Raw genomic sequence first — 21,001 nt, forward strand, 5'->3', positions numbered from 1 at the left:
GACTATGGCGAGTTCAAATGAGACAGAGGAGCTGTAGAGCGAGAGAGAGGTGCAAAACAACAGGACTCCAACGTTTCCTGCTGCTTTTAAGTATCCTCTAGATGTGAAAGCAGACGGGGCCGAAGACATTACCAAAGCATTTGGCATTAACATCACGTTTACATTTGTTTTTTTATCCGTCTTCTATAAAAAATATGACATATGCCAGACCGTATGTTCACCGTTAACTGCTTCATGCACTGCAGGCTGCACTGAACTACCTCAGGTGGTGAACAATCTGTAACGTCACTACTGATTCCAAAAACCGAGGTATAAACCACGCAGAGGGAAGCGTGCATCTACTCTTCCTGCACATGAAACTGCTCACAACAAGTTCTGTGGATTATCTTGAGTAAGCGGGCCATGATTTCTGGAAATAGATCAATGCTGTTGAGCTTGAGAATATATTTCTTTTGGCAATGTGAGCACCACAAGCACCGAGCGAGTTTCATTATATCGGAGAGACGGCAGACTTCTCTACAGTCGAAATGCCCAAACCTCAGCAGCTCACATCAACTGGTAAGGCTTATAATAAAAAAAAGTGTTCCTTTGATTAATCATCCAAAAAAATATGAAAAAAATGGTTAAAAACATCCAAAACTATTAAACAACAACTTCCATTTGTCTTTTGTGATGGAGATAAATGGGTGTTTCAATGCCTCCACAGTTCAGCGAGTTTAAAGTGGCACCCAGAGGGCATCAGTTTAAAACTGGTGACCACTGATGTTCAAGAGTTAGACTTGAGACTTCTGTTTGTTTGTTTGTTCTCGCCTTCTGTTTTAATTTATAATATTGTTTTTTTCCAAGAACTTTGTGTTGCGGATCTGTTTATTTGCGGTGGTCTATAAATAGAAGTAATTTTGATACGGTGATGTTTTTGGAAGATTTTCTTACAAATCATGAAATTCAAATTAAAAACCAAACTTAATTCAATTTCTTAACCTTTTTATCACTTGACCTGAGATGAAAGAGAACCCCAGACCTTACTCATACAAACAAAACAAAATCAGATGTATTTATAGAGCTTCATACACAAATAACTCCAGACATGGACTGGTACTTGTTTTATTTTGAAAAGAACAGCAGGGACGCTATTCATCCTTAGAATTTCTGTAAATCACACGGTCGATGAAGCTGAGGGGCTGCTGGGTGTCTGGGCTCTTAATCGAGCTGTGTTCATCTCTCTGTCCATTTGTCCGTCTCTCAGGTGATTCTCAGACACCACCGGTCCATTTTTGATGAACTTTGGAGAGCTGTAGTCTCTGCACTGCTCTGCTGTTTGCTGCTAAAACTACACTAATTGGCTCAGAGGGGCTGGTATGGAGGGTTACTTGGAGGTCAAAGCTTTAGCACACTTTTAGTGGAGGCCCAATTTGTCTGTCAATCTGTCAATCACGGGAGACCAAACTAAAGTTTGCAACCAAAACTGTATGCAATTAGCATTATTTATGTGGGCCAGTTCTACAGAAACAAGATGCATTTTGACAATTTTGACTTTTCTCCAGTATGTGAAGCTGATGAACTTCGAGGAGGAAATTCGGGCACACCGGGACCTGGATGGCTTCCTGGCGAGGGCCACCATCCTGCTGGATGAGACAGCCGCCTCCCTGGATGACGTTCTGAAGAGAATGCTGCATCACGTGGGCCAGGACAGTCACGCATCCGAGCCCAGCTGCAACTTCGAGGAGGTGATGAGCATGCTTTTCACAGACGCAGGAGCTCAGGAGGTCAACGGTAAGCAAGCGAACCCGTCGACCTGCATGCATAAAAAACAGCTTGTGGAAGAAATGTGTGAAAGACAACCTGAGCACAGTAAAACTGAGAACTTGTACCGCCTGTTCGTGCTCACAGTCAGACCCCCGTGACATATGACTCCTGACCTAAAAACATCTGACGTGTTCACATGTCAACACCTACCTGAAAAAACGGCTTCACCTCCGGCTCGGGAGCAGGATTGTCAGATAGACTTGAGAATGGTTCAAGAAGCTTTTAAGACCCAAAGGAAGGTTTGCGATGGTTGAATCGAGGCCGTTCATTTGCCCCACAGCTTTTTTAAAAGTGGACACAAATAGAGCTCAATGTGCCGAATCGTGCTGGCAACCATTTACATGTGCAGACATTAATTCCCAGGAATACTGCCAAGTGGTAATCGTACGGATTAATGTACTTGTACGTAAAAACGCATAGAAAAGACATATTTTGGCTTGAAAAATGTCTTGTTTGTTGACCTTTTTTTTCTCTCAAACCTATTAATTGATATCAAGATTAATCTAATAGTTGGCAGCTATTCGATTCATTGTTGCTGTTCCACTTTAAATTAATATTTCAAGAGATAAAAGGGTTTAGTTAAAAATGGTAAAGACAGTTTTGCTAGCACACATCTACGTTTTAATCCTCCTATTTATACCTGAAAAGCTTTAAGTTTATTCTACCTAAAAGTATTTAAGATATGCATAAAGTTTTCTGCCCACCTTCCTCTCCTCTAATGCATAAATTCATTTCTGAAATGTAGCATAGTTTCCACAGGTTTCGGTGCCCATTTTGTCGGCTTATAGATCCATGTCACATTAGTTCAGTCCCTCCAGCACAGGTCCTTCTGGCTGAGTAGCAAAGCCTCTTGGTTAAGGCGAATCTCCTCAGCCCATTAGAGCAGGAGAAATCCGCCTTCTTACATAACAGTATGTATCCATTGTTGAAGCCTCGCTCTCTGCTGCAAGCACGCCGCTTTCACAAAAGTAATTATTCTGCAAATCAAACGATGTCACAAAGAATTGAATTTTTTTTTGCAGTGCATTAATTTTGCCTGGCTGTAAGATGTTTAAAGATGCAGGAAAATACACACAAGGGGGTTTTCTCTGCACGATAAGAGCATGTGGATGGTTGTGTACGGTGCTGCCTGTCATATACTCCGTCTCCGGTGTTTTCCTGTCTGGCTGGGCCTGGTGTCCGCAGTTGTTGATGGTTAGTCTGAGGTGGGTGGTGTGTGACGCTCAACCCTGCACAGCCGCCTCTGACAGATCTGCGAGGTGATAATTGACTTCTGTCATCGATCACTCACTTAGCTTTTCAAATGCCTCTCGGAGACTCTCAAGCTGCGATGGGCTGCGGCTACTTGACTGTTTCTCTCTGAGAATACCCCGCAAAGAGGCAAAAGGAAGAGGCTTTTTTTTTTCTTCTTCTTTGTGGCTGCCATCTTAACAAAAAAGGCTTCCTGCGCAGGTCTGAGCTGTCTGAGGATCAATTTGAGCTTTCAGGGATCTCACTGAAATTTGAAGTGGCTTATAGCCGCATAGAAAAATAAAGGATAATACTTTAATATCTCTGATACTTTATTATAAACCCCTAACCTGACCCTAACCTGGCCTTAAACCCTAACCCTGTTATCAAGTACTGCCCGCACTCATCAGTACAACCTTAAATATACAGTGTCAGGGGAATATACATTATTAGTACGAAAGATCTTAAATATTAGCATAAAAGAAAGCAGTCACAGTCACGTGTGTTACTAACTAACTAAAGGTTCTCAGAAACAATACTCATGATTTTATTTTTAATAACTACTCTTTTAGTTCAGCTCAAACTTGACTCGTCACTCCGGGGAAATACACGAGCAGCAGCAGAAGGATAATAGTCGAGATGAGAACCGGGTGATAATTAATTGCGCTGCAGATGATGTAACAATTCCACAATTATGCAACAAAGACAAAGATTTACTGTTTCAAAGATGTAAATGAGCTACACTACTGTGCTTCAGCTGTTAAATTATATCTACAGATGGATGTAGCGTATAGAAATAATTACAGAATGAACAGAAAAGATGTGAAAGAAATCAATTCAGTCATTAGATTATGTATTCACGTCACGGAGGAAGGTTTGTTTTTCAAGCCTTACCTATGACTCTTAAATTTTGACTTGGTGTTATTTAATAATTTAATAAGAATATGCAGCACTTCAAAAGGTTTTTGAAATCCTTCTCTTCAGTATGTTGTTGTGCCATGACTCATAGTTTCACTCAGAGTGAGAATCCCCACGTTGCATGTCGAGATCCTTGAATTGAAATCACGAATGTTCACGTACCAAACACTCATGTCACCGCTGTGGTGGTGGGGGTATAAACAAAAATAACAAAGACTCTTCCTCGGGGGGGGGAATACATTCATATTGCACGTAAAGTATGTTATCAACGGGACATATCTCTTCAGGTATTAATTTCTGCCGTATCTGCGTTCACTCTGCCACGGCGGGGTGATACGGCTGGCGAGCGGACCAGCTCATTTGGAGTGTAATACTGTACAGCTGTGAGATAAAGAGAACAGGGGCGAGATTATAACAGGCACAGAAAGAACAGAGAATTACAGAAATGAAAAAAAGATGAAAGCCCACAGAGATAATTAGTCCTGCTCCAACTCGTACAGAGGAGTCGCTTTTTTTGTGGAGGCCAACTTGTGCTGTTTTTTTTCTTCTTCACTTCTCTCCTGGGATTCGGTGATGAAGCACAATACACTCGTTGTGCCGAGTAACGAGTGATGCAATGCATTGATAATGATATTACTACAGCCACTACTATGAAAATAACACTGCATCCTTTAAGATAGTCCAACGTTTTAAGCCGATAAATGATTACAGGATGCCGACGATGATGACAGCGCATACAACAGTGATGAGCAGCTGTCTCGCAGTGACTAATTGTTAATATTTTGAGTAATGATGTATTGTGTAATTGTATTTTCCCTCTCTTCCCTTTGTGCTGCCATTCAGAGCTACAGTGCTCGTTGCTGCGCGCTCTGCTGATTGTCTGCCCTATTTGTGATGACTGTACCATAATTTCTCCCCTAAATTGCTGTCACCTTTGATCGATCTCGCCCGGCTCTCCACTTCGCCTCGATTTGCATAATCCTCCTGTGTTATTCTTTTTTTTTTTTTCTTTTTTACATTTGCCAGCTCAAATCAAACTGAAAAACAGTCATGATTTGAGAGCTGCAAAGGTAAGACTTCAAAACTTTACAAAATGCGGGCAGCCATTTCTACAGTCTGTGACCCTGAGGGCCTCTGTAAACCCTCCCAACATGTTTATTGATAAAAAAAAATACATGAGCATCTGTTAAAGCTGCGTACTTTTTTTCCTAACAACATACTTTGCAGATACATGACAGCAGCTACTGTAAATAATCTGAACATAATTAACTCTCTTCAACAGGAAAAAGCTGCTGTGTATTTCTGAATCCAGCGACTCTCTCTCCTCTCTCTGTTATAATAATATATCTTTTCCAGGCCGGCAGGTGTGACACTTCACTATGAAAATCTCCCTGTAACATTCTGCAGGAATGATCAGAATACTAAATTGGAGCCATTAATTCGAGCTCTTTACCACATGAAAAAATGGCCGGCCACACATGTCATTTTTTCCATCTTGATCTCTTCATTGACGTCTTTGGGCTTCTTCTTCTTCACACTCGCCGAACACGTAACTGCTATCGGTGATAAAATCCAATTTTTGGTAATAGCCTGTAGACGGTAATCAAGATAAGATCTCGCTGCGCCCAACAAAGACGAGACATTGAGGGATTTTCTCTGGAAAATGATATTTAATATGCATGAGGTAAAGGAGGGCAGGAAATGAAGCTTCTGTTCAGCAGAGATATTTATGTGCGTGCCTGTTAAGCAGAAAGTGTGTCTATGTGTGTGTGTGAGGTTGCAGAGTGTGTCGTACTGTATGTGTGTGTAAAATCCAAGAAACTGCTCGCCTGTTGATCAGAAAAAAGGTGACTGACTCTGGTTTTTCTCCTCTTGGTTTTTTTTCTCCCTCCATGCAGACAAGTCTCAAAGTTTCGTTTTCTTTGATGACGGTAAGCTGTGCTAATTGGATGAAAATGTCAGCATCAGCCGCCACGAGGCTGCAATCAGTGGTTTTGCTTCTGTACCCAATCACCATCAGTATGCCGTTTGTGTTCCCGAGCCACACTCGGGACTGGGTCGATCCATTGAGTCATCAAATGATTACAGACACCGGCAATCGCTCCGTGTCACAGATATCGATGCCTCTTCAGCTGCCCCTCAAATCAACGCCCTCTCCGTCCAGCAGAATCTTTGTCCAATAATGTTCTTGGCTCTTTTTGTGAAAAAAAAAATTAAATAAATGCTGCTCCTGTGTGAATAATTAATAAATCAATTTGGTTGAGATTGGATAAAATGCTAATAATTTAAGGGGAGACACTAACAGGTGGAAACACTGGTCAGTTTTTAAGATTCTGCATCTTTAACTTGACTAACAAAATGTAGGTGTTTATTTTAGTTCACACATCTGTTCTGGACATTAATGCTATTATGTGCATATTTAATTACACAACATCAGAAAGCTTAATCTAAGTAATAAACTATCTAATAGTTAAAATTTTTACCCTAGTCTCAATTTTTGCCTTAATATGTATTAAATTTTTCAACAAAAATCTTTAAAGGCTGTTTTTTCACAAAATATGTTTTTTTCTCAGACCCTGAGCCAGAATATCTCCACTTCACTGACCCTCACACACCAAACTTTACAGTTTTATTCCCATTTATATTTTGAAGGTTATTACAGAGCGGTTTGTTCATGAATCATTCCCAGCAATAACGTATTAAACCTAAAAAAACATGGTGAAAATTTTTATTTTTTGTATTTTTCATTTTTGCAACAGCTGTAATGTAAACTCTTACCATCAAAGTTAAGCTAAAAGTGCTTGTTTTTTCCAGCATTGACCTTTTTCTAAAGTTTAAGATATGAATAAATATTAGATATTCATCCATGACTTTTGAAATAAATTCTTGCTGGTAGTTCCTTTTAATATTTTATATTGATTAATTTGATAAGCAAGCACTTTTTGATGTATTTCGACCCATCTCTGATTGTTGATAAATGTATTTAATCATTTTATGGAGTGATAAATGAGACATCTAAAATACTCCAACTCTAACATGTCAGCTAAATGAAACGACCCTGCTTCTATCCGTCTGTTTTTGCATTTTTAATTAGATGCTGCCTCATTTGCATATTTAAACATAACATTTCAGGAAACTCGTTATACAAAAAATAACTGTCTAAACGTAAGAACTCAACCGGAGACGTTTCATGTTGATATCTAGTTACAAACTGCACTTTATTAGCCTGTAGTGTCTTCTCCTAATTAGCTTTTTGGGGCATTTTAGTTCTTGTTTTCTAAATTTCATATTCAGGTAATTTGCTCTTCACACTGAGTATATGATTGGAGTTTAGCTCGTTATATATGCGGCGCTTGACTTTGATACCACACCCGTGTAGGGCGTTGATTTATTTACCGTTAATGTAATTTGTTTTTATGCGAGCGAGTCGAAGATTAGAATTGACAACCTCTCTAGATAACGAGGTTTCACCATTGACCCAGTCCTCGTGGCCCCTCTCATCATCATGTGATATCATAGCACCCGTGTCCCGCATGGTGATTGGCTTACGATGGTTACCTAATATACAGTAAGTGTTTCATCTGCCGCTGCTGTATGGAGCCCTGCTGTGTGTTAATCACCTCCTTCAAAGTGCCCTCCACAAGCCACACTTTGAAGGAAACCAATCATTTCCATTTGTGTGTGTGTTTATGAGTGTGTGTTCGCTGGCAGGTCTACCGACGGTTGAGAACCACAGTTAATCTTTAAGGCAGCATGAGATCATGAGGTTTTATTGAGGTCACCTCTGAGAATTAATGTAACGAGTCTCCTTGCCAAAAGGACTCGTGGCCTTTTGAAACATACACAGAAAGACCATGAATCTGTGTGTGTTTCTGCTGCTGATTTTTTTTTCTGACTGGCACGTTTCCCTCACTGGTTTAGCATATTTATTGATTCGTCTCTTCCTTATTTGTGACAGACTGCATTATCCCCGTTTGATTTACAGAAATTGCAATCTGTTTTTCGCCCCCTCCGACCGAAACCGTGCGGATAATGCAGTCAAAGAATTCACCAAGAAATCCATAAAGATCAAAGAGGGCAATCCAGTCTTGCCTTCCTCCATATTTTTCATCACTTTCCATTGAAGTTTGTCACATTTGATATGCTGCGTGTGAGCATCTGTAATTTTTTATTTTTTTTCCCTGTCTATGTGTGGAAACAGTGGTGTTTGCATACCAAAAAGCTGACGAAACCCCGTAGAAATCTCCACATAACTGACAAATATCAAAGGTGCATGTCTCAATTAGCCTCCCACTTGATCACATCAGCAACCTTAACTCCCACACCTCTCCTCCTAACATCCGAGACAGGTTTGTTGACCTCAGCTGGAGCTAGCGTACGCCTTATTCCAATAACCCACGCATGATCCTGACCATTTACAACGGAGACCGGGGTGGTGGAGGGTCGGGGTTTCACAGAAAAGTCGATCAAAACTGTGCATCGTTGTAGACTGTGGGTTTAACACAGTGTGGTAGGCTATTCATAGCCTTTGAGACGGCCTTCTAATAACCAAACATGGACATGACTTCATCATATCAGTTAAACACAATCTAAACCATTTAGAGAAGAAAAGACTCCCTCTATCCCTGCAAGACAGCCGTCATGTTGTTCCTGTAGTATCTCCAAATTGAGGCCTCTGTTGGCAGGTCTCACCCACATGACTTAAACTTTAAGGGCACAGTCACACATATGCAAAATCAACCAGGGTTTATATTCTTCTCAGGTTCACTTCAAATAAAACATTTGCATCCACTGGCGAAGCAAATCTGCATCTTGGCATCGCGTGGACAACAAACTAGCAGACTTATTTTTGTGTGCCTCACATCCTGCAACATTCAGTACTGGCAGGCGATGGTCATTTGCTGAGATGGGCATATGTGTGACCGTGCCTTTAATGGTTGCCACTACTTTTTGGGAGTAGTTGTTGACTACTAAAATGCAGCAGATGTACAGGCCCTAGTGGAGGGAACGATGTAGGCGTGATCGCGTCTGCAAAGTAAAGACGCCAAGATTTCATTAGCTTAGAAATTAAAATGTGCTTATTGTTATTTCACTTGGATGTTTGACCGTCACTCTGCAGAATAAGGTACAGTACGAGTCCTCAAACTGAAAGACTGTTCCCACGTTTATCTTCTCGAGGGGGCAAAGTTTCTCTGTGCTGTCAAAAATGTGTTTTTCTTTTCTGTTCCCACAGTTGAATGTGGATGAAAACAAAGCCGACGCAAATTATTATTCCAAGCGGAGAATTTTAATTTGTCTGCAGGGGACCTTTTGAATAAATGCACACCAAAATAACATTAGCAGCAGAGAATAAGAGGACGCTGTTTGGCTGTAGTGATTGCGAGGACAGTGAGTGAGATTTATGACAAAGTGCTCAGTCATGTGTCGTTTTTGTAGAAGCTTCCCACTTTTAGTAGTAGTGATATTTAACCCTGAACACTGAGTCAGTGTTCATGCTCTGCTCCGGCTGTTGAACTACTCTCAACACTGAAACAATCTCTCTCACTTACAGAGGAGATTTGTCAGTAAAAAAAACATTGAAGTGGTTGTAATATGAAGGCTGGCGGCTAGCAGCATTAGCCGTTATCGTCCCTCGAATGGTCCGACATTGGCCACCTAGTCTCTCGGTACTGAAGACCACACGTTGTCTACCTCTCTCCTGTAACCTCTGTTTCCTTCTTTTCCCTCCTCCTCTCTTTATCTTTTAATCTTTCTATTGTTCTGTTTGCGTCTCTTTCTCTCGTTCTCGTCTCCGCCGTTTCTTCTCCCCCCTGACGTCAATGAGAAATTGGATGGTTTTTGATTATTACATGGCTGTCAGGCTTACTGCCATTAATTGAATTGAATCCCAGTCCACCTCCTTCACTTCTCCGTCCCCTCCCCTTCCGTCTCTCCCCTCTTCTCCTCGTCTGGTCTCGCTCTCATTTTCCTTCTTGTTTGTCACGTTCTTTATTTTTCGTGACATCTTTTTTTTTTTTTCAGTTTCATTCCCTTGGTCCTTCTTTGCCCCTGTTTCCTCTCTCTCTCTTTCTATTCGTGTCTCCTCCATCTTCCTTTTATTTTTTGTCTCTCCGTGTCTCCCTCGTTTTTCCTCTTCCTCTCATCTCTTTCTCCCCCTCTTCCTCCCTACATTCCCCCTTCTTTTACAGGCTTCCTTTCATCCTTTTTTCTTCCCCTGTACATGCTCCCTCTCTCTTATATTTCTCCGTCTCTCTTGTCTGTTCCCCCCCCCCTTCACTCTCATTCTCCCCTCTCCGACTCTCTCCCTCCTTGAGCACTGTGATACTGTTGTCATGGTGACGCCCATCATTTTCTGGCATGAATGGAGGATACTTTATTGATGAGACGGCATGGCAGTGAGAGAGAGAGAGAGGGGAGAAAGGGGGGGAGTGATGGAGAGAAGAGACAAAAGACAGAAAGAAAAGGGAGAAAAACCACTGGCAGGGAAAATCCGAATGATATGGAAATGATCGTCCCCGCTGCTTACGATACAAAACATTTCCACCCTGTAATTTGCTCGCCGCTGATGAGTCAAAGAGGACGTTGCAAGCCAAGGCACGCAGAATCTTCTTGAGGGGTTTGGGAAAGTCAGGGCTGCTGAAGAATATCCCCCAAAACACTATTATTCATCACTCTCCGCGTGAGAAGTCGGGAGGGAGATTCCTCCTATTAGGAGGCAACACACTGGCTTCAGCAGTGCCCCTAGTTGTCCATTTTTAATGATTCCTGTGTAAACACGGCAGCATAATGAAATGTGCTTTTTTAAATCTGAGCGTTGGTGTTTTCTGGGGTTGGATGGACATCGTTATTAGCGTGTCATGGTGCGGTGTTTGCACACAGCGCAAGACTGGCAATCGGCGCCTAAAGCAGAAGGCGAGCTTGTTAGACACTTCTGATGTAGACATCATATTGGGAGGCTTGGCACAGCAGATAAGACTCTAGATTTGTATTGAACGTTTTAAGCATTTGGCTGACAACCGTTAGGGCCAGATAAAGAAATCAGAGCTAGGTTTTATATTTAAATACATAAATATTTGCGATCTAAACATTAGAGGCTGATGAACGTGTGAGTATACATTTTAGAGTGGAGGGATGACATGCACGCCCACACAGAGGAGAAGAAGAGTTCAGCCCTGTGTAGAAGAAAACAGGAGTGTGTGAGGATCAGTCTGGACTTGAGGTTGATCTCAGTAAACCCTGTGTTTGACCTCTGACCTTTGCCCCCCACAGTCCACCTGCTGTCAGAGACGATCCAGGGGGTGACAGCCACGGCCACCGGGGTCCAGTACCAGCAGTCCTGGCTCTGCATCCTGTAAGCTATCGTGTGTGTGTGTGTGTGTGTGTGTGTGGATGATGATAAAAACATTACCAACAATTTTGTTAATTGACTATTTGTGTTCAGTTATCTGGTAAAAAATAAAAATAACATACTTTGTTGTTGCTTCTTGAATCCTGATAATTTTCTGCCTTTTTCTTTCATTTCATTGTTAATTTAATGTTTTTGTTTTGGGACTGCAATCTTAAGACACCATTTTGGGTTTCAGGAAAATGTTCAATATAGTTTTGACATTTAATAGATTAAACCATCATTGGATGAATAGAAAAATTGCTATAGAGCGACAAAGTTCTCACAGGAACCGGCTCGAGGTGGATAAATGTTTCACCAAAAATCTGACTTTAGTAAAAGAAACTGCGGTTTGTCTCCTGATTCCTGTTTCATACCAACAGTCGACATGCTTTCTTTAAAAGTGTGACCACCAACCCAAACCTTAACCACGTGTTTATTATTGTAACATGATGACAAACGTCTCCTAACCTCAATGATAATTATGATTTATAACCGAAACCATTATGTTTCCACAAACCTAACCAAGTCGTTTTAGTGCCTAAACTTAAACTACAGCATTATCACATCATGAAAATGATTTATCTGCAGTGATCTATAGTGATTTTGACCGACACACACAATTATTTTATTCTGACAGCACATTTTGTCATTTAATTTGAAAAACTCGTCACTTTTAATCACTCAATCCTTTAATCTTACCTGAAATATTCCAAATCACCAAATTTTGGAGATTGAATGTGGTCATGTTTTTAAAAATGTAATATTTGAATCTTGTATAGAACTGCAGGCATTAAGATTTCTCTGCATTATATATGTGCATATGTCCACATACAGTACATTCATGTATATGTGTGTCTCACCCAGCACATTTGAATACTGTCTACCTGTTGCTGCAGAGAGAGAGAGAGAGAGAGAGAGAGAGAGAGAGAGAGAGAGAGAGGGAGGTTAATCTGCGGGTATCGAGGGGTGCTGCTGCTGAGGTGAGGCATTGACATTTATAAAACCTCCTCTTTTCTCCCCCTCTCTCTGCTCCAGCTGCAACGTGAAGCATCTCCAGAGGCGTCACGTGTGCATCTCCCGCCTGGAGAGGCCGCAAAACTGGGGGGAGAACTGCTGCGAGGTCCGCTATGTCATCCTGATACTGGCCCCGCTCAAAATGGTAACTGCCACCCCCAGAGGGAGGAAATGATACGTGGGATTTGTCTGACTTTGCTGGATTATTGAGGCAGATGTAGACCCACATATTTCATTCCTTAATGTTGTTTTTTTCCTCTGTATTTTTGCTCGGTTGTAGCTGAATTATTCATTTATTATTTAATTCCTTCACACTGATAATGTGCTGAGAAGAGTCAGTCAGTTTGCTCTGTTATCACTCATCATGCCTAAAAATTAAAAGGTAATTTACGCTGCGTTAGCTGCAGGTGTATGGATTTATTAAAATCCAACTCACCATATGATCATGTAAGCATCCCGCTGCTAAAAGCACACGTAATTGATCATTTGCATACCCTCCTGCTCTGCTTTCAGCTACTGTAACTAAAAGGAAATGTGGATTCAGTTCAACAGTTAAAACTGCTTTAATTAGTCTGCTCCAGCAAAATGTAGTTACAGTCAGCTACCTGTCACGAGTCCAATTAAAGTTTAGTTTGAAACTATAGATGAATAAGGATTACCAGTTTCTGCTTTTGGATATTTTTACCCCCAAAGTTCTCAGATTGATTTAAACAAGGTTTTTCTGCCCCCATATTTCCAAATCCTGTCATGTTTCTTGCTGCTAGAAGACGCTGGTCGCCTGCTGACTGTATAAAATATGGATGAAGACTTTGTGCGACTCCTCTGGTTGCAAAAAGAAGTCCGATTGTATGTAAGCTTATGAGAAAATGACCTAACTCAACAGTTTCCTGATGAGTTTATGGTCTCAAATGTTAGTTTCAAGTTGTCTTCAATACAACATGATGTTTACTTAGTTAATGATGTTTCCATTTAGAGTAAAATAGACAATAAAGCAGGGTTTAGGATCATGGCTACCTTGTGATTGACCAGTCCCTAGCACTGCATCCTCGGGTTCTGTGTAAGATGCACCCTCGCCACCTTCTGGCCCGAATGTGGTCACTTCGGTTTATTTATTTATTATATTATTATTTTATTTATTTATTTTAAACTGAAAGTAAGATGCTGTTGTGACAGCTCAGAAAATGTTTTCTGTTGTTGTTTTTTAAATTTAAAAGAAAAATGGGAAGGAAACACAAATTCTCTCCTGATTATTAAAGTAATTAGTAAAGATGCACGATACATATCGGTGAAATTATAGGCATTAAATATAATTTGTTTTTGCCCATCCCATCTTAGCGTTTCTTACCCTTAAGGCTTACATAGTACATTTTTTCTGTTTCGGCCATGAGAACCAGGGAATTGTGTTATCAATATCAGCTGAGAAAAAACATATTTTGCATCCTTAGTAATTAGAAATGAATAAGCGATTAAACTACTTAAAGTTAAGGCTGCGAATGGTTTTAAAATCTGATTTCCACCACCTCTGACTTTTTCCCTAAGAATCTAAATGGATGGAAAGCTTCAAACACATCTCTTAGAGCTTTTTTCCTGACTCAGAGTATTGATTTTCATTTTAAGGTCATTTACGACTCAAATTCTCTTGAATTTTATGTTTTAATCCCCTAAATTTCTTCTCATAAAACTCCAAAGCTGCCAAATGTCTGTTGAACATGACTTCAGTCCAAGAGCCCTTTCGGTATCTTGCGTGGGCGTGAAGTGTCGGCTGTTGGCTGAACCTGTCGGGTCACCGTCGTGTGCAGGATTGCTGTTTTTTCCAGCTCTGGAGAGCTCGCTGCAGCCGATGGAGAGTGCCAGGGATCCTGTAATACCCTTCCCTCCCATCGAAAACATGAACTCTTTCTGCTTCCCATCAAACCACTCAACCCTCCTGTCCTTCACTGCTTCATCCTGAGCTTTCAACACACACACAAACACATGCACACACACACATCACTCCCCTGGCTCTGATTGTTGTCTGGAAACCCCTCTCAAATCCTCAACCTCTTTTCTGCTCACAAAAAAAAAAAAAGGGATTTCTTCGTGCCGGCCTCCACTTTTAGCGTCGAGCACCATGTTCAGCAAACCCACCGTCATCAGACTCTGGAACCACCGGGGGGTCGGAGTGACCCTGGCAATCAGCGATGCCTTAGCTAACTGCATCGTGTTTTTGTTTGTTTGTTGTTTGGTTTCTATCTTTCCCCCATAAATCCTCCCTTGTGTGCGTGCCCTCCGCAATGCTTCCAGCGCCCTCCTTTGCCAGTCCTCCAGGCAGCAATCGCAAACCACTAATGGCATTCTCTGAGACATTAATCTGAGCCCCAAGTAAACATAAAGCACTATTATGTCTCAATTATCCTTGATGGTGAATGCTTCTGCAAGAAAAGATCTTTGAAGGGGCATGATGATAATGATAATAGGAATTCCTTTGGTTGGCAAATGTATGTAATCTGGTGTGTGTATGGATGGATCACTTCCATCACCCACCATTTAGAGAGCTTTACAGCATTTGTGGCATTTTTTCCTCCTTTTTTCTTTACCCAGCATGAATGTGCTGAACAGACGTGACCTTTTCCTCAGAAATGCTCTGTTTCTCATTCACTAAGTTAAACACATACCTGAAAGCGTCTGTCAACACATTCAATGTTGTGTTGCCCTCGAAGAGAAACTCCTCTCACGCCTTAGTTAGGTGGGCAGCCCTCGGTCCTTTCATGCGGATGGCACATTGTTACTCACTTTCTGCACCCAGTCAGCCTGGTTAATCAAACAAGTAACCTTCAAAACTTGAATAAATACCAAAATGAAAAGTTAGCTGTTGAGTGTGAAATGCGAGGAGGACGGCAGCTGTAGTTAAAGCACTTACAGTGAATTCTCATCACCCATTCCTCCAGTATTTCCCACCATGTACAGTATGTTCTTTCTTTCTATGGACACTGATCTTTTTAGCCTTCTTACTAGCTGCCTTTGAATGAATTGCCATGACATTTTGCCAATATATTCATGGTCCTGAGAGGATGAATCCTACTGAGTTTCCCCTGAGGTCACATTTTTCACATATCCAATGCAATGTTGACCTTGCAAAGCAGCTTGCATTCATCATGAGATCACGTGAGAATACATCCTGCCAGGCTTCAAGCTATCCACTTGTGGCTGAACCTCAGTGGTTCGGACCAATCATAGTCATATGCGAAAGAACCACCGGCTTCAGGTGTGGTGACGACCAGCAAGAGAAGCTCCTCAAGAGGTTAGCATAGATGCTGCTAAAGCATCATTTATATCAGAATTAGAGAGAGTAAAGAACAGCACTGATGGCTTTTCAAGATGAAAATTATGTTTCTGTTCTTGTCCTACTTCTTTCTGAAGATGGTTTCTCCAATCACTTATATTTTTTTTAAATTGCCGGCCCTCCAAGGACTGCTCTGATGGTTCTGTGTACCAAACCATCTGGTGCGTTCGGTTATAGAAATGTCTCAACAACAACTTCAATGGATTGAAACAAAATTTCATGCAGGCGTTCATTGTTCCCAGTAGATGAATCCTACTTAATCTGAGGCTCCTCTTGATTCAAATTTTTCACTTATCCAATGAGATGTTAATCTTGCGATGGCAGGTGGATTCATCAGGCTGCGAGATCACGACGTCACATGAGAATCCATCTTTCCAGACTTGAAGCCGTGTGCACTTGTGGCTGAACCATCATTCATGTCTGGAGAGTCTTTTTTCACTGAAGGAGGCGCAAAGAGCGGCACTGAAGGCTCTCGATGGAAAGAAGGCAAGAAGATTAATTGCCTAAATGTCCTTTTTTAAACAGATACCAAGGAGGACTTCTCTGATGGTTCTGTGTACCAAACCATCTGTTGCGTCAGATTAGGGAAATGTCTCAACTGGACTTGATGGATTGAAATAAAATACCATGCGGGCATTTGTTAGCATTTAGCTCAAAGCACACACAGGGCTCACGGAGCTGCTAGCGTAGCTGTAAACTAGATTTGTTTTTTTGCTGTTACTCTGGGCTCCACTGCAGTCCATTGTATCGGCTGTAATTCCAGCTATAGCTGCTGTACTCTGTGACTCGGAGCACAACTAGGGAGAGTGTTTAATACCCCCCGGTCAGATTTCTGATGGCTGGAAACCTACAGCCTGACTGAAGGTAGGGTATCCTGTGCATTCACACAGAAAGAGAGCCTTCAGATTAATCAACATCTATTCTCTCAGCTCTTTCAGCTCCGGTTTGAAATTCAGTTACCACTGTGAAAAAAGCTTAAAGGCTTTAGTTATTCTGTTTGCTGCAGCTGCTGCTGTACGCACTGAGCCGGGCTATGCTGGTATCATCACCACCTGGCTAACAAGGCTTCCCTGGCACCACGCTGTCTCAGAGCCTGCCAACGCATTATTACCATCACTCTGTGACTTGTGACAGCATTATTTGTAACAGATGTGGGATTATTGACAAAAGCTCCCCCCTGAAAAAAAATACCCAGCTCCAATCCTGACACCTACCCAACCCACCTTTTGTGGTGGTATTGTTTAGATGTACCCGTCCTTATTATCCGGAGCAGGTTTCATCTGTAGCATCTTGCAGCAAAACAAGAAGTTTTGGTGCATTTTGCAATTGAGAAACAATTTAATAGTGATTGATTTTTAACGCTAAACTCTCTTCTGCTCTTCACAGAAAAGCACCAAGACAGCGATGGAGCTGGGCCGGACGTTCGCCACCCTCTTCTCCGACATCTCCTTCAGGCAGAAGCTGCTGGAGACGAAGACGCAGGAGGAGTTCAAGGAGGCGCTGGTGTTCCAGCGGCACCAGCTGACGGCGACCAACACGCAGCCCACCGCTCTGGGGAAGGAGGAGACCGACCCCCGCAGTCACAAACCCCTCAAGGTGGGCGGCAGCATTTAGGCGATTAGGGCACATTTACACAGATTTAAGAAGCAGCGTGTCTTCATGTGGCATTATGAGTCATCCCCAGCGCCCTGATGGTGATTGGTTAGAGCTCCCTGATATTCCTCCACATGTCAGAGTCGAGGATTTTTTCCGGATGCTTCCTCCCTCACCTTTCACTCACTTTTTCCTCATCTCATTTCTTTACGGGGCTCTGTAGGGAAATGAAACTATGCACATTCATTTACACATTTCAACCTTTTTTTATTATTATTCTCTTCCATTTCCTTCTACCTCCTCCTCTTCCTCCTCTTCCTCCTCCTCCTCGCTCGGCTTGCTCAACTCGCCCATCTTTTCTCTCCCCCTAATCAATCAGCATCAACTCCTGCCAGGCCTCCTCAGTGGGTAAATGACCTTACATCTCTCACAGTCCTGTCAGAGCTGCCCACCCCTTAGCTACACGTGCACATACACACACACACACACATTAACACACACCTCCAGAGGGGCTCCGCTCAATGCCACGGACCAACATCTCCTCCTAATGTTGCGGTTGACAGGCCAGGGCTCCCAGACATTTCCCCTTGTGTTTTTTTTTTTTTTTTATAGGAGGATTTTGTTAGGTGTTTATCCCAGGGCTTGAAAGGCTCAGTGCCACTCAGTGGAAGAGGGATATATGGAGAAGGACAGATGGAGCGAAAGGGGGGGGATGAAGAAGGGATGGTAGAGAGGCAGAGAGCAGGTGAAATCAAGAGGGAACAGGAAAATGATGAAATGAGAGCCGAAAAAGAGAGAGACCACCCGCTTTCTCCACCTCCACCTCCACCTCCGCATCTGAAATCGACGTCGGACCACCCGTTAGAACAAACCACTTTCCTATACTTTTAAAAAATGGAGCCAAAATCGTTGTTGTGTTTTTTTAAATGTTTTTTTCCTTCTCCGCGTTGCCTCACTCCATCGACCGCTCAGAACGAATGGCAAACAGGTGGACGGTAATTCCTCTCCGAGACTTTTGTTTATCGAACCTGAGCCAGAAAGCCGGTGATCAGGCACCGCACACACACACACACACACACACACACACACACACACACACACACACACACACACACACACACACACACACGGGCTCCCTTGTAATAATAAATGATTCCATGATGTATAGGGATTTAATGGATGAACGGTCGTTGTTGAACAAGCGTGTGTGGCTTCATAAAAAGTAGCCAGCCCCCGCTCAGTGAGGGGGGAAAAAAAAATGTTGACGCCGTTGTTTGTTTCCAGGTTGTTTACGTCGAGGTAAATGGCTTTGTTCTGCCAAAAACTGTCAAAACTTTTTCTTTTAGATGACAAACGAGGCAGGAATGATTTTTCCCAAGGGCTTTTCCTACTCGCGCACACACACACCCCTCTCTCTCTCTCGTCACCCCGTTCCATTTAATTATGTAATGCTATGTTCAACAGGAAAATGAAACATTGGCTAATTGGATAATTTACTTAATACGCTCAGTCAGGGCTGCACATTTACTCTCTATCGTCTGTAACCTGAAAAGCTCATCTTTTTAAGAAGCGCTCCATGTCTCCCTTTTTTTGAATCACGTGGATCTTTTTTTCCTCTTCTTGACTACTTCACTGAAAATACACTAAATCTGTCCGTCCCTCGCTGTCGCTGTCATTCTTGATCATTCTGGAGACACGAGGTTCTTTATTAAACGTACTTCCAAATGCCGTCCCCCGCTGATCTGCTTTACTTTGTTTTGGATTATGCAATTTTAAGCTTTTTCCAGGACGATCTCGTTAAATTTGATGATTCAAATCAGCTTTTAGGAGAGAGCCTCCTTTGGAATCACCAGTGTCTTAGCGGGGTCATAAAATGGGCAATTTTTAATCTGAATGTGTCCTTGTGTCCACAGCACTGTGCAAAGATGAAAGAAATTTTATGGGTTGGATACAGCCCCAGGTTTTTCCGGACTATTGCATTTTTTTTATAGGGCGTCATGGATAAAACAAGATAAATTAGAAAAAATGCCCCAAAGCAAAATCAATTGAGAGGGAAGAAAGTTTCTGGAGGGTAATTTCCGTTCGATTCGTCCCTCCTGACGATTGCAGGGGTGTTTTCCCGATTCGAGGCCGGTCTGAACAGATTATCTTCCTCAATGATCCTCGAATGTGCCAGGGTTTACATCACATAATCTTCATGTTGCCGACTGGATTGGAGTCTGCCTGACTTCACATCCTAAATATTAACACCAAGCCCCGATTGTAATGAACAGGGAGAGAGCCAGAATCTAATAAATAAAAACGCTTTTTCCCCTCAGGTAATATTTCTACTACATATGCAAAGTCTTCGGGTGTCTCTGGTGTTCATGGGTTAGGGTGATACCAACCTGATGTTGCGTACTCGTGTAGATCAGATACATGACTGCCACAAATAGGACTTTTTCTATCCAGGTTGACAGAAGATATAGAAGGACATACAGGTGGATTATGGCAGCAGTTTGTAAAACACGGCACACGCAGTGCAACCAGCTGACGACGACAGTAGGCCTTCATGTTGGAGGTCACGTTTGATCCCCGGCGCGTACTGCCGATACTTCAGAGTCTCCTTTTGTTATTACGTGCCCTCGAGCAACAAGCTTAACAAGTACCTGTATGCATACTAATAGTAGGGTATGTCCACATTAAAAAATGTAAACTATTTTTATTTCCAGAACAAAAGATCAGTCAATAATACGATTTTATTTCCATTTTAATATTGTTTTTTGCTTTTCCAGTCAACAAAATCCTTAAATCTTTACATTTATCCAGTTCCAGCCATAAAATAAGCTAAATATAAAACGTCATCAATTCAAAAGGAAACAAAAAGTGTCTCATGGTGCAGCAGCTGTTACTTTCCTCACCTGTAGATGGCGTACACTCGCATCCATCCTCACCTGCACTCTGCTGCTGCTGCTGCTGCAGTTTACTGGACTGTGTCCTTGTTGAAAAATATCTAACCTCTTCCCTTCTGTCCACAGTGTAAAGATTTCTTCAAAGCCGGCCGGGGGATTTATGAGGACTTTTGCCGCAGGCTGCCTTTCTACCCCTCTGACTTCACAGATGGTAGGCTGGACCGTGCACTTGTAGTGAAAGTGAATCATCTTCCTTATTATGCCACACCGGGGTGCCTCTGGCAGCTCCTCATTTGTCTGTCACCTTTTGCCTCAGATACATCTGTGCCGCATCTGTGTCACATCGAGGGTCGTCTCCGGCTAAAATGACCGTCTCTGATGTCTCACCGCTCCCATATGCTCCCTTACGCTCAGTGTTATTGTAATTTTCCCAGCTCATCAGACGAGGACATCGCCGTATACATGCAGTGGTTTTACTGAATCGTCAAATCATTGTATTTATCAGCAAATTTGTGAAAGGGTTTCATTCCCCAGTCAAACAAACGTACATATGCTACTTAACTTTTAGTAATTTTGTCATTTTAAAAGGAGAAAATGTTCTTGAGTAGCTGAGATTCTTGTGAATTTCACATAATTGCTGATACTTTAGACGTTTTGTGTTAAAGAGATTACAGCTACTCAATTAAAACTAGATGAATTGACTCAGTTGACCTTGATTGCAGAAAAAAAGAATAAAGCAAAGTGTAGTAAAAGTACTTCTGAGGTGAAGGCGTCTCCTCCTCAGCTGCTCTCTTTCACTCGTCCTCTCATTTCGTAATATCCGAGCACATTCATCGGGCT

At 42.1% G+C, this 21,001-nt stretch overlaps 1 protein-coding gene across 3 annotated transcripts in view; it reads left to right on the plus strand.

Moving 5' to 3' along the window:
• Nucleotides 1-21,001, plus strand: part of slc4a11 (solute carrier family 4 member 11) — a 106,891-nt gene that overhangs the window by 64,588 nt on the left and 21,302 nt on the right. For all 3 annotated transcript variants that reach the window (XM_073484497.1, XM_073484499.1, XM_073484498.1), the window contains exons 5-9: nucleotides 1,545-1,773; nucleotides 11,224-11,305; nucleotides 12,377-12,500; nucleotides 17,064-17,273; nucleotides 20,288-20,372. In XM_073484497.1, the coding sequence (XP_073340598.1) occupies nucleotides 1,545-1,773; nucleotides 11,224-11,305; nucleotides 12,377-12,500; nucleotides 17,064-17,273; nucleotides 20,288-20,372 (730 nt within the window). The remainder of the gene's footprint in view (nucleotides 1-1,544; nucleotides 1,774-11,223; nucleotides 11,306-12,376; nucleotides 12,501-17,063; nucleotides 17,274-20,287; nucleotides 20,373-21,001) is intronic.

Source organism: Pagrus major, chromosome 16 (assembly GCF_040436345.1).
Source record: "Pagrus major chromosome 16, Pma_NU_1.0".
NCBI classification, from domain to species: domain Eukaryota; kingdom Metazoa; phylum Chordata; class Actinopteri; order Spariformes; family Sparidae; genus Pagrus; species Pagrus major.